At 38.8% G+C, this 14,904-nt stretch overlaps 1 protein-coding gene across 1 annotated transcript in view; it reads left to right on the forward strand.

Annotated features, from left to right (window-relative positions):
- Positions 1-14,904, forward strand: part of CAST (calpastatin) — a gene marked incomplete at both ends in the record, with an annotated part of 116,985 nt that overhangs the window by 64,911 nt on the left and 37,170 nt on the right. The window contains 6 exons of the mRNA XM_080707573.1: positions 173-214; positions 2,073-2,129; positions 3,045-3,158; positions 4,613-4,696; positions 8,241-8,309; positions 9,491-9,589. Of these exons, the coding sequence (XP_080563699.1) occupies positions 173-214; positions 2,073-2,129; positions 3,045-3,158; positions 4,613-4,696; positions 8,241-8,309; positions 9,491-9,589 (465 nt within the window). The remainder of the gene's footprint in view (positions 1-172; positions 215-2,072; positions 2,130-3,044; positions 3,159-4,612; positions 4,697-8,240; positions 8,310-9,490; positions 9,590-14,904) is intronic.

Below are 14,904 nucleotides of genomic sequence, written 5' to 3' on the forward strand. Positions count from 1 at the left end.
GTCTAAAGAGTTACCATTCCAACAATAAACTTAATTCAAAGTTTAAATTTATAATAACATCAAAATCATCTTTTGACTTTACTTAGTTGAAGAAATCTATTATAATATTTTTAAGTTATGTTTGTTTACTCTTCCTCCTCCTCTTTCTCTCCTGCTTTTTTTATTAATTTAGGCTCCAAAAACAGAACCTGAGAAGAAGGCCCAATCAACTAAGGTAAAAGATTTAGATCAGCTAGTAAGTTATTCAGATTCTTTTTTTTTTTTTTTAAGTAATGGGGATTGAACCCATAGTCATTTTACCTCCAAGGTCTAGCTCCAGCCCTATTTTTTATTATTTATTTTGAAACAGGTTCTCATTAAGTTGTGGAAGGCCTCACTAAGTAGCTGGGGCTGGCTGTGAACCTGTGATCCTCTTGTCTCAGTCTCCCAAGCACTGGGATTACAAGAGTGTGCCACCAAGCCTGGCCCAAATTCTTTTTAATAATAACAAATAATGAATTTTCTAAATTATGTCATGGTAAAAGGATATGTTAGTTAATTGAATTAACTGTGGACTATTCTTTTGAAGATGATTTGGTATAATATATATAAAATATTTATTATGTTAAATATATTATTAAAAGGATATATGATGTGTGTGTGTGTGTGTGTGTGTGTGTGTGTGTGTTATTGGGGCTTGAACTCAGGGATATTCTACTCTGAGCTTTATCCCCAACTTTTTTATTTTTTATTTTTTGTTTTGAAACAGTATTTTACTAGGTTGCTGAGAATTTATAAGTTGCTAAAGTTCTCCTCAAACCTGAAATCCTCCTGTCTCAGCCCATACAGGTTATGCCACCATGCCCAGCTCAAATATATAATATTTGCTGAGCGTGGTGGCACATGCTTGTAATACCCGCTCAGGAGGATCGCGCAGGTTCGAAGCCAGCCTTGCTGGTTTCAGAGACCCTGTTTCCAAATTAAAAAGTATAAAGTAGGTCTTGGAGTGTATCCTGGACATAGAAGGGTTTCCAGGAACCCCAATACCACCAATATATATATATAATATTTTGTAGGCAAAAATAATGTATTTCAGAAGGAATTTTGTTTTGTTCAAATCTATAAGTGAAATACATGTTTAAATAAATCAAGAGAAACAAAGGAGAAAAGACAAAAGTGAAGTATCCAATTATAATTCTAATCATCAAAAAGAATGAATCTAGCCAGTCATGGTGATATATACCAGTAATCCCAGTACTTGGGAGTCTGAGAGTGGAGGACCGCAAATTCAAGACCAGCATATGGTTACTTAATAAGACCTTGTTTCAGAATAAAAAAAAAAGAGCTGAGGTTGTAGCTTAAAGGTAGAAAGGCGCTAGGTTCAATCAATAGTAACAACAACAACAATAATAATGAAGGTCTTTTCTAAAAGGCTGGCTGCGTTAACAACCTTGATATCTTATCTGGGTTGGCAGTACCAGTTATCAGTTACTCTCTGCTACCCTAATTCATGCCATTCCAGTCTGAAAGCCTTTCTACCTCCACACTGAGGTGGATCTTTGGGTTCCTGCAGCAGCACAAATGTTTCTCCTCAAAGTGTTGTACTTTATTTTTTTCAAGTGTTTAAGCAATTCCTTAAATATGACTGAAAGGTTTCCTGTGAGAGCGCAAAGATGCTTTGTGCCAAAGTACTTGAAGTTTAGTGAAGGGTGAGATCATGAAGTACAAGGTGAGGCCAACTTAGTGGTCATCCTCCCCATCTGATGTCATTGCAGATGGGCTTACAGTTACCAACTGGTCTGTGTGAATTGTGAAAAACAGCTAGTGAGTTAGAGAGCCGTGCATTTGAAAATCTCATTCTAGATGAAAAACTCAAATTTTTCACTATTCTGATAATTGCCATTCAGTCTGGAGACTGTTAGTAGGGTTACTGCTGATCACATCTACCCTAGTCCCCAAAAATATGGGCCTAAGTGAGCTTTTCCTGGGGGAGACAGATGGCTTCATTAGGGAATTTTGTTTTTGAGCCTGTTGGAAATAGGAAAACAATGCACTCCAACACTACTGAGTTTTTAATCTTTAAAAATTAACAGCCATCTTCAGTTCATGAGAAAAAATCCCAAGAAGGAAAGTCAAAGGAACACAGAGAGGTAAATGATTGTGAATAGTACTCTATTATAAAGCTGTGTCTTTTGCTGAGTTATAATTAAAATTGCTCATGGAGACTGGATGGCTGAAATTTTTTTTATCAGCTAAAATGGTGCCATCGTGTGGCAATAGCAGTGTTTACAATTTACTCCAGTGATTGTTTTCTTTACGCTTTTATCAGTGCTTTGTAATTATATATCATAGTGAGATTCAAAGTGGTGTCAACATACATGAACACAGCATTAGGTTTATTTTCTTCCACATCCCACCTCGTTTCCTCCTCCCCTCCCATGCATGTTGATGAGATTGGTAATGAGACCTTCATATATGGACATACATTATTTCAACTGTTTCCTCCTTCAGCTCTCCTTTTTCCTCTCTATTCTACCAGTCTCTCCCCTTATTTATCTGAAGTTCCCCTTTTTCCTATTTTTACTCTAGCTTCCACATATTATAAAAAAACAGAAGGTCCTTGACTTTCAGAGACAGGCCGATTTCACTTAGCATCATATTGTCTAGGTTCCATACACTTTTCTGTTAAGGACATAATTTTGTTCTTTTTTAATATACTTTTACTGGTGCCTTGCAGTATCACATCATAAGGCAGTTGAGAGTGAGAGGGACAGGCCTGCATGCTGTCCTTGGTGAGCTCCCCTCCAGTTCTAGTGATCCTCACTGACTGGGGAGAATGGAGGACGGATTCGCATTATTTCAAATTTTGTACCTAAAGTCAAATTTTATCACATTTATATAACACTCATTTGAATTCACATATTTCAATACCATAAACAGTAAAACTGTTATAGTTTTTATTCTATGAAAAAATTATCAGTATTATGTTTAAAACTACCATGATGTTAACATTGTTTTTGTATGTGTGTCTGCACACACGTGTGCATGGATCTGTGTGCTTTCAGCCAAAAAGTCTACCCAAGCAAGCATCAGATTCAGGAAGCAAAATTGCTGACAATGAAAAAGCGGTTTCCAGATCAAATGAACAGCTGACATCAGAAAAATCAACAGAACCAAAGGTAAATTAAGCAGTTTGATTAGATATGAAAACACTAACATCAATTTGGTAATAAGATACAGTTAGTGCCCTTGTTCACACTGAGGTGTATAGCTGAATCTTTGGGGTCATGCAGAATATACTTTGTTTGTAATGATTTGGTGCTCTTATTTTATTGGTTTTACAAATAGTCCTATAGAAACATGGGCCTGAGAAGCCCAAGATAAGTTTAATGACCAGCCATGATCGTAAGGCAGCAGGCTTCAGTCTGTGTCTCCCAAACTGGAAACTTTGAATGGTTGCTTCCTCCTGGACCACTCGAAACATGGGTTGACAGAACACAAATGCTCTGCATTATCTGCTGCTGCTGGGTTTTGTTTATTTGTTTGTTTGTTTGTTTTGAGGTAGGATGTTGCTACATTGCCCAGGCTGGACTCCCAGGCCCAAGAAATCCTCTTGCCTCAACCTCCTGAGTAGTTGAAACTATAGGCATGCACCAATATATTCTGCCTCACCTGCTTCTTTATATGACTGATTTGTTTACATACTTATATTTGCATTATAATTATACATGATAGTGAAGTTCAAAGTCTTACGAACAAACATGCATACAGGTTTGGTGAATTTCCCTTCAGGTCCCATCCTGCTACCCACCCCTCCTCATATATCATAGTGAGATTTGTAGTGATACCTTAATACATGGGCATAATTTGAACTTTCTTTCATTGTCTGCTTCTGCAAATGGATGTCTTGAAGTGTTTTCAGAGTCTTATTGTAGAAAGGATGAACTTCTAGAGCCCAAATCAGAAATTTATCCTATAATTGTACGGTTCATGGTAGTCAACTTTTTAGAATGCAGAACGGGCCAACAGCTTAGTGTTGTGACCTGTTTTGAAAATAAAGTATCTTGAAATAAAAAAAAGAAAAAAAGAGAATAAATATCTACAAGAAGCATTTGTTTATTGGCAGCACTCAGCAGGTAAAGACTAGGCATGTTTTGCAATATATTTTATATCAGGCTTCAGAGATTTGTGACTCATCAATTAAAGGCAGCCACATGTGTTTGTTTGGCTTACAGTGTTAAAATAATTTTAGTTGCCAACAATTAAAGGATATTTCACATAAAACCTATTATCTAGGTTCTCTTGAGAAAATCAGAGTATCTCACAATAGTGGGCTCCTCACATAGCAATAATTACATAATGAATTACAGTTGGTATGTGTAAACTGGAGCACATATACCTAGTACATATACCAGGTTTAATGGCATCTGTCTCTTCTTGTGACCTGTGTGGACTCTGTTGCCTTTGAGTTCAGCTTTGTGTGGTGTTCAGCATTGTATCATGTGCAGAAAAGCTAGTATACAGTCCCCTGTGAGGGCAAACTCACAGCTGTTAGTGGCATTTGAAACTCATTCTCCTGGCAGTAGTCATTTGAAGATACTTAGTCCTGTCATCCTTTTATCCCTACTCTTAGACTAAGTCACAAGACACTATTTCTGCTGGTGGAGACACTGTCGCTGCTGCTGTAGCTGCAACATCTGCAAAGCCAGATGACAAGGTGAGCACATGTAAAGGTGGACCTCTGTGCTTATGGGGTTTCTTATATAATAAACATATGCTGCGATAACATACCCTTTGGTAAAACTGAATGCTGCCTGTGTTAAATTTTGTGAAGAAATGCATGCACTTAAGGGATTTAAAGTGAACAGGGTACTACAAGTGATTTTTAAAATTCACATATTCAATAAATCATATGGAGAACCTACCATATATAAAGTATGGTATCAATGCCAAGGAGATTGAAATGTGAGTCGACTCAGATCCTGCCTTCCAAATTTCTAGGTGTGAAATAAAGCACATAAAATCTCCAGAGCGTTTGAATACGCATTACTCTCAGCTTTCAGTGTTGACACCAGGTATCTTGATAGTGGTAAATCATGGTCATGATTGAAAAGGGATGTTTCCAAAGTAGGCTTGGCAAGCCACTGAGGAACAAGTGTGTGTGCTGTGCTGGCTAGTTCCCAACAAGCCGCCTTCTCAGCCTTTGAATGGCTGCAGATACTAACTTACATGTGAGTAAGATGGAGTCCGCCTCTTCTACTCTTAGCAGAACAGAGTTAGCTTTCAGTTTGGAGAACATGGAGTCAGTCTGAAGCCACAAGGAAGCAACTGAAGCAACAAAGAGAAGATGAAAATGAAAATAGAAAAAAGGCATATGTCTTTATATTCCTGCTTATCAAAATAGGAAAAGTACCCCCCCACACACACACACACTTATTTCCCTATAGGCTAGGCGGTAGGGAGAGTCATAGGGGAACATATAGCACATCTCTCAAAATCATTCTTTCTCTGATTTTGAAAGAAGAGAACATTATTTCTTCTGAAACTCATGCAGATCTCCAATGGGATATAGAAAAGATTTACAAAACCTTTTAAATAAAAATACCCAGCCAGGCATGGTGGTGCACGCTTGTAATCCCAATACTTGGGACGCTGAGACAGGAGGACTGCACAGGTTTGAAGCCAGCATCAGCTACTTAGTGAGGCTCTCAGCAACTTACTGAGACCCTGTTTCCAAATAAAATATAAAAGTGGTCTGGGAATGTTGCTAGGAGGTAGAAAGCCCCTTGGTTTCATTCGCAGTAACTAACACACACACACACACACACACACACACACACGTTAGCCTTGGTATACACATTACTATTATGGGTCAGTGAAGACAAGTAAAATGGGTTGAAAGCAGATTAAAGGCAGGGAATTAGATATGTTAGAGTAAATTTTAAAATGCAATAAAAGTTTGAAGTTATGTGCTAAGATGTAAATTAGCCAGTGTTAGTGAAAGCAAAACAGTAAAATCAGGAGCAGCTCTGTGGGATTCTGCTCTGGGCTGGCTTGAGCTGGAACTTGCAGCAAATCATTTCACTTTTCTTTGCCCCTGATTCTTGTCTTATTGATGGGATGGATCAGATCTGTCTTCCGATTTTAGTTCCTTGCATATTTAAAGCACTGTGGTTAGTCAACTTCAGGCTGGCCCATTCAAGTATGGGGAGAAGATAAAATACCTGGGATGGCAATTCAAGGCAGATTAGGAAAGGTCCTTTTATCCTATTTGGTGTGGAAAGAAAAGGTTCTATCTGATTCAGTGAACCCACCTGGGATTTGGTAGGGGAGATCCCACCTGCGAGGCATGGAAGGACAACTAGGAATGCAGCTGTGCATACACTTCAAGGTGTCTAAGATGTGTCCTGGGCACAAAGTGCATTCCAGGGTGGAGGAGCCTGGGAGGTGAGTGCTGGGGCTGTAAGACCAGAAAGACAGGTTAACGCTGCCATAGAGAATGCTAAGGGGAATTTATTGGTCGAGTGAGGAGGTGGAAAGTTGGTCAGGGGCTGTTAGAGTAGTCCTGGTGAGTCATAGTTTAGCCTAAATTAGAGCTGCTGTAGAATAAGAGAGTGGAAGTTATGCAAGAGGCATTGCAGAGATGAAACTTCCAGGTTCTAGGAAATCGTTGGCCAATTTAGGAAAAGACAAAGTAAAATCTCTAACGACCTGGAGTTTTCTAGTCCAATTGAACTAGGTTCCTAGCCCACTAAGGTAAGACAACAGAGGTGCCCGGGACACAGAACTTAAAGAGTTATTCACTGTCAGGTTCACCCAAGTGCAGTGTCAACATCTGAGAGTGAGTACCTCCTTAAATGGTGTACTGCACCTTGCAGTCCTGTCCCTGAGCCCCTGGTTACCTGCATGTAGACAGAAATTAGAAAAAGGAGAGGAAGAGATGGAGAGAGAGGAAGAGGGAGGGAGGGAGGGAGGAAAGAGGAGGAGGAATTGTGGAAGAGACTATGAGATTATGAGCGAATCTCTACGTAAGGCAGTAGCCATGGAAGTGATTCCAGTTGCACAGATTCAGGCTCATGCCCTGGCAGCCCCCACAATATTTTTTGCATCCTAATCACAGCAATTACTTGTTTAGCACTTAATTATATAGCAAGTATTTACATAGTGTTTAGTAAATGCCAAACACTGATTTCCATATTTCGCATATATTAATTTATCTAATCCTCACATCCACTCTGAGATTATCCCCACTTCACAGAAGAAAAACCAAAGTACAGAAGGAGAAGTGGTGTGCCGAGTCTCAATGGAGCATGCCTGTCATGGCTAGTGTGCACCCAGGTAGAGACGATACTCCATGCCTCTGCTCCGCTGCTGCTGGAATTCAGATGCCTCAAATGAGACGTGATCCCCTATCGTCTTAAACCCAACAACCTCACGCATTTAGTTCCTGCCAATCCCTGAAAGGTTTGAAGCCTGGCCTTAGAGAATGATTTTGGATAGGGCTGCCAGCACAGAGCAGGAACATGTAGAATGTATGCTGCTGAAGACAAAGCAGAAGAGATGCTAAGGGTGACAGAGATCAAAGGGCACAAACACCAGGGTAGAATCAGAATGGTGCTGGGTTAAGTCAGCTGTGAGAGATGAGGCAACAGGTCCCCAGGCTCAACTTCAAAGGTCATGTCCGGACAGAGCCGTGGAGGCTGCCGAACAGAAAGCCACTGGAAATCTGTGCTAAGGGAACCACAGCACTGGTGAGAGGAAGAGAAACTCATTTTAGGGAAATGAAGGAAAAAGTGAGGAGCAAGGGATGTGGCGGTCATGGTGTGTGGGGCAGATTCAGAGAGCACAGCTTGCAATGGTGGCCTACAGAAGGAATTCATTGGAGCTGCAGAAACTAGCCTCAGGCTCTGGAGAAACACGGTGAGAAAGAAATAGTCCTGGATTCAGACCTCGGCTCACTCTCTCAGTGTGCAACCTGAGGACAGCTACTTAATCTCTTTGTTCCTTGCTATCCCCATCACCAAATGAAGTTAATATTAAGTTCTGAAACAGTACATAACATACAACATTAATATTACTTAGCACTGAAAAAGTGTGTCACTCACACATACAACGTCTTACATGTGTCAGGTGCAGAGCAGATGTTCAGGGTATAGTCAATGCCATTCATATTACAATGGATTCATCTTAAAATATGTAATTGCATGGAGTTTTATAGAGGCATATGAAAATGTTTTTATGTCTTTCTAAACTTGCACCAGAAAAAAGAAAAGAAATTATTAACAACAGCTGCGCCCGTTGAAGCCAAGCCAGATAAACCATCTGGAAAGGTATGAAGATCCCAGCACACTTCTACATAAGATATTTAATCTCTGCTTATCCCAGTTTAATTTCTTGCTGGCAAACAAATATGAGAGGGGCAACTGAAGGGACCATTTTTAATTATTATTTTATAAATGTGATTAAGTAGAAAATGTGGCTTTCATGTCTAAATTTGTAACATTTAATGTTAGAAACCTCTGTTTTGAAAACTCCAGTTTCATTTTATGGAGTTTACGTTCCAATTTTTCTGCTGCAAATGCATCCTCTTTAACCAGCTTTATCACTAAAGAATGTCTTTTGTATTCTGAAATCTCCCCTCCTCCCAAAATAAGTCTAAAATTAAAAGGCCCTAAATTTTATTACACAAATCATTGGTCAGGTGAATCCTAAACTGTTGTGGAAATATAGCGGCTGCTGCACACGCAGGCACACACACACGCATACGCACACAGAAAAGCAAAATTTTTAGGTAATCCTTTTTAATGAGTTATATAATAAAAGATCTTTGCCGGTGGTTATTTTCCCCTTCAGTTGTAGGTTACTGTTTACAATGAATCATTCTTAACCTCAAAAATAATACAAAGGCCTTCTCTCATTTATTATACTAATTTAAGTCCATATGGGCAGAATAAATGGCCAGTTCTTGTACCTTTAACCCTTCAGGTGGTTTTTGTTTTGTTGACACTTGGGTAAGTGAACAATGATGAAAATACCCAAAACTAAATGAAAAAAATATAGGAAAATCCATTTTTGAAAATAACTCTGTTTGTAAGAGATGCTATCTAGGATTTTGTTGGGGGTCTTTGTATAAAACTCTGGAACTAGTGATAAGCAACATATAACAGATGCATGTCACAGCAGCATGGCCACAGTTCTTTGTATTTGCTCTCTCTCCTTTTTAACTGTCAGTACATTGGATCTGCAACTTTAATTAATCCATATATTTGTTTGTGTAGTTAATGCCTTTGAACTTATTGCAGTTGGGATCCTTGCTTGAATATAGCTTTTATCTTTCCATCCCAGAGTCTATACTTTGGGAATTTAGATTAGATCATATTTAAAGATTCTGGTATTTAAAGAACTTTTGGTATTTGATGTTTCTTTCTACAGAATAGGCAAGGGTTTATAGTTAAAAAAATCAAATGTGAAATATGTTTAACAAATGACATTTGCTTTTTTTCATTTCTAGTCAGGCATGGATGCAGCTTTGGATGACTTAATAGGTACTTTGGGAGAGCCAGAGGAAACAAACGAAAATACTACACCGTATACCGGGCCAGTCGTTTCGGTATGTGACCTGAGATCTGGAAAAACTCATATTCAACTTGTAGGAGAGTAAAGGAGGCCACAGTCTTGAAGTGCAAGAGAACACTTAAGTGTTCTGTTGCTTGGATAGCTGCAAGATGATACCACTGTTGATTCAAAAAATGATTTTGCTGAGAATGACACTAGGTCAGAAAGACATATTTTCTATCCTCAAGAGTTAAGTCCAGTAGACTTGAACTTACTTGATTTCCAGACATTTTTCATCCTACATCTTGAAGTTAATTTCTAAATGGCTTCTATCCTCAGTTGATCCCTCTTCCTAATTCCCAAAAAGCAATAAAATGATGTATTTCTTGGCATTAAAAAAAGATATGCCATATGAGTAATCCTCAGAATAAGCTGAGACAGGAGGATCACAGGCTCAAGGCCTGTGTGCCAGAACTTAGCAAGACACTAAGTTTCAAAATAAAAAATAAAAGAGGGCTGGGAGTGTATCTCAGAGGTACAGTGCCCCTCATTTCAATCTCTAGTACCACAAACGAGCAAACAAAAAAAGTGTGTCATAGACTATATGAAAATATTTTCAATAGGGATAGCAAAGGATTTGTTATTAGACCTCATAAAGCATTAAAAAAAAAAGCAGAGAAAAAGACAACTCAATAGGAAATTCATTGGAAACAATTTTTTTCAACAGAGGACAGGATACTATGTAATGATTTATTTTTATTTTTCAGAGACATAGAAATTTATTTAGGAAAGTAGAAAATGCACATTGAAAGGAGAATGTGAGCCACTTCACAAGTGAGAGAATCCCTTTCGGAGTCCAGTGCTCTTTTTTTCTAGGGAATTTTCACAAGGGGTGGGAAGAATGAGGCATGGGAGGATGACCCCACTCCAGTGTTCACAGGTGATGTGTGATGCATTAGTCAGTCGTCTTCCAGGTCCAGACTTTCACTGTCTTATCAGTCGGTATCCATTTTGTATAAACTGTTCTAAGATACTATGTCTGAGGAGAGTCCTCTTTGGTGTGACCTCTGTTATTTGATAAACAGACACATCCCCCAAGACAGTCAACAGAAAGTTTTGGGTGTCACAGGCCTTGCCACAGGCTTCCATATTAAAGTTATGCTTTCCTTGTTTTTCTGTGTGTCTCCTTTCCACTTATTTTTTCTTTCTTATATCATTTCCCTCCCCCCAAGACTTCAATCCCTTAATTTTAAGGGTTGATAAGGAGCATAGTTTCCATTTCTATAACTGCTTCTAGCTGGCAAGGGGTGTTGGCCCTACCTAGGCCAGGGATCAAAAGGCTCCTCCTAACTGACCTAAAAGAAACTGGCCTCAGTTGTTGGGATTTTTTATTTATTTTATTTTATTTATTTATTTTTTTTTACTGTCAGGTCATAAGTTAATACTACTGAAGGACATTTAGCCCTTGAAACATGATGAGCATTAGGTGGATTTTCTCCTATGTGCCTGCATTTTTGGCATGCCCATCATGCCCATCATTGCAGATCCTGCTATCGGGCTGGATCAGCATTCACAAGCCTGTTTATTTGGGTTTTCAAGTCAACAAAGTCATTTATCTGCTTTTCAGTGCTATCACAGTTACAGTGGGCACCTACACACACACACACACACACACACACACACACACACACACTAACCTGACAGTGCACAATAATCTAGATATATTGCTGGTATTTTTTTCCCCCAACTTTTCACACTAGACCATCCGTTGATTAACATTTTTAACTGGCAGGAAGATACCCAACCTATTTGATTATATACATCATGCAAAGTCCTCACGGCACAAATCCTAAAACAGCATACAATTTAGCATATCAACTACTATGACTCTGTCCATTAGTACTAATAATTTGCTTATTCTAAGGATTATTTGTCACTGCTGTCTACCTTCTGTGTTTACATATTTGGCAGAGCCGCCTATAAACCAAGCATCTTGTTTTTCTTTAGGTATGAGGTTGTCATATCCTTTTTCTACTTTATGGGAGACCTCATTAGCTCATTAAGTATCTTTAAGGTTCCTGGTTTAACAGAGAAATCCCCATAACCAAAAGGAAAATGCTCCACAAGAAAGAAAATAAACAAGGTTCCAGGAATATAGTTTATAGAAAAACTTACCTTAAACAGGTTTTACTGTTTGATTTTGAACAGGACTTATAGATCCTCAAGTTCTTTACATGAATAGGAGTTTCTCTTTCTATGGTGTCTGGTGGTCCTAGACCCGCAAGTTTTCAAGAGGGACAGGTTTTGTCTTATAGCATCTTATAAGGACTCGGTTGGAGAGAAGTTTTGAGTATACTGCCATATTATATTTCTTCTGTGAGCCAAAAGTAGACATACCATTATAAATTATAGTGTAGAATATAAAAGGGAGTCAAATTCAGAATAAGTCTAGTTCAATTATGTGGGGGTCTTCAAAATTGCTTTATGACTCTGGCTCTTTTTAATCCCAGAATAGCATATCTGTTCCCAATTATGCTTTTCTATTGGATATTCAAGACCAAGTAGGTAACCCTGTATGGAGCTATGGAGCAAACATAACATTTTTATACAATTTTATAAAATTTTTATATATTATTTATTTTTAGTTAGTGAGACCCTGTTTCAAAATAAAGAATAAAAGATAGAGCTGAGGGTGTAGCTTGGAGGTAGAACGTCCCTGGTTTCTATTCCCAGTACTGCAAAAAAAAAAGTACTGGGTCTAAATATATGATGTTTAGTTAAGGTAGCTCCCTTGACTCTTATATCAAGGTCGGTTCCCTTCAACATGGTGTCTGAGAAATACTCCACAGGCCATGAAATGTAGGAATGCTCAAAATGCTAGGAGATCCATCCCTCATGTGTGTTTTTCTGGATATGTGACTTATGTTTTCTTGACCCACTAATGGGGTATGTTAGCCTAAAGGATATGCCCTATCATTGAATAAGCACTAGTCTTCTAAGTGGGAAATAGGATTTGGCCAGAAAAAAAAAAGAGAGAAGGAGGAAAGGGAGATGAAGAGAGAATGAGAAAGAGAGAGAGAGAGAGAGAGAGAGAGAGAGAGAGAGAGAGAGAGAGAGAGAGAGAGAATGAATGAGAGAGAATCCTACTTCAATTCTCATAGCTAGTGTTTGGTTTTATTTATTTTTTCCAGTACTAGAGATGGAACCCAGAGGTATTCTCCCTTTGAGCTACACCCCCAGCCCTATATTTTATTCTTTATTTTGAAACAGGGTCTCACTGAGTTGCAAAGGGCCTCACTAATAGCTGAGGCTCTCCGAGAACTGTTATCCTCCTGTCTTAGCCTCCCAAATGCTGGGATTACAAGCGTGCGCCACCACGCCTGGCTAGTGTTTGGTTTTAAAAGCAACACTTTCCCCCTTGGTCTCAAAAGGGGTGTGGGAGATCTTTCACATTACAAGCATGGATTACACTTTAAAACACCAAAGACAGCTAAGAAGCCTGTGTGAAGTCTTAGAGCAGAGTAAGGGAGGAGAAAAGGGAAAAGGAACCACTGAGCCCCTGAGCAGCTTTAGAGTTCAAAGACCCTTGCCAGGCCTCTAGGTACAGTGTCAGCTGCCATTTTATTGCCACTTGAGAATGGGGAACCATGGCAAATAGGGAAAACTGTTATGCTCTTTTAGTCTATTAAAGTGAAAGACAGGAGTTTTATACACTTAGGGAAAAAATAACATTATAGATGGGGAGAAAAACAAAAACACTTTGGTAGACTTACCAAAAGTAGATGTCTCTGAAGTCCCACCTGAGTCACCAAAAGATGTCACTGGGAGAAGGGTTGATTCCTCAACTTGGGAGCCATGAAAAGAATTTCAGCCTCACTTGAAGTGTTACCTTCATTGATTCCCCCTCCACCACTAGGCTCCCTCCTTTGCTTTCCTGGAGTTTCTTCTTTTATCTAAAGTTTCTCTTGAGCCGGGTATGGTGCCACATGCTTGTAATCCCAGCAATTGGGAGACTGAGACCAGAGGATCGTGGTTCGCAGACAGCCTCATCTACTTAGAGGCCCTTTGCGACTCAGTGAGAGCCTGTTTCAAAATAAAGAATAAAAAATAGGGCTGGGGGTGTAGCTCAGAGATAGAATGACCCTGGTTCCATTTCCAATATCATACAGAAAAGCCCCTCTTGTATCCCAGTCAGTCCCCTAGCTTCTACATATGAGAGAAAACAGATGAGGCTCTACTTTCTGTGACGGGCTAGTCTCACTTCACATAATGGGAAGGGAGTGGGGAGGGATCGGGGGAAGCTCATCGAGTGCTGTGTGCATGTATGTCCTTAGCACGCTGAACTACATTATATGAGAAAACAATGCACCAATGAAACTATGCTTTTTAAAAAAGAATCTCATCACCTACCAGTCAGAGACATAGACAGAAATTTATTTAGGAAATTTAAGTAAGAAATACACATTCAAAGGAGAATGTGGGCCACTCCAAAAGTGAGAGAAACCTATGTAATGCTTTAGAGTGGTGAAAATGGAGTATTCATGTATCAACATGAACATATTACACAATCATAATTTCAATAAAATATAGATATGTAGAATATCACTTATATAACATTTGAAAATGTATAAAGTAATACTATAGCTGTTTATGAATACCTGTATATGATAATTTTAAAAATATGTTCAACTTTAAATGGATGGAGATGATAAATTTAAAGTTAAAGGTTGTGGCTATTTCTGGGTGTCAAGAAATGGGACGAGGATTGGATAGGGCCAAACAGGAAATAGCCACTCTTTATAATTTCGTTTTCTTAGGTCCCGTATAAGAAATAACTCAATGTAATAAAGCCATGTATTGAGTTATTTAGAAACTCATTCTGCTATTAAGTGCGCTTTTTTGTATATTATAAGCCTTAATATATCTTAAATATATCTTAGCACAAATTTCATCTTAGTATTTTAAAATATTTTCTTGTATTACATGTGAGTTAAGCCAATTAAATATGGATATTTTTGTAAACTTAGAACTTCTGAGTTGTGTAAAGAATTGGATTCTTAGCTGTGCATGGTGATGCATGCTTGTAATCACAGCATTTGGTAGGCTGAGACTGGAGGATCATGGTTCGCGGACAGCCTCGGCTACTTAGTGAGGCCCTCTGCAACTCAGTGAGACCCTGTTTCAAAATAAAGAATAAAAATTGGGCAGGGGGTGTAGCTCGGAGTTCAAATGCCTCTGGGTTCCATCCCCATACCCGCAAAAAAAAAAAAAAAAAAATCAGATTCTTAAGCCTGGCATGGTGGCACACACTTGTAATCCCAGTACTTGGGAGGCTGAAACAGGAGGATCACAGGTTTGAAACCAGTTTCT

Source organism: Muscardinus avellanarius (assembly GCF_963383645.1).
Source record: "Muscardinus avellanarius genome assembly, chromosome: 1".
Classification (NCBI taxonomy): Eukaryota; Metazoa; Chordata; class Mammalia; order Rodentia; family Gliridae; genus Muscardinus; species Muscardinus avellanarius.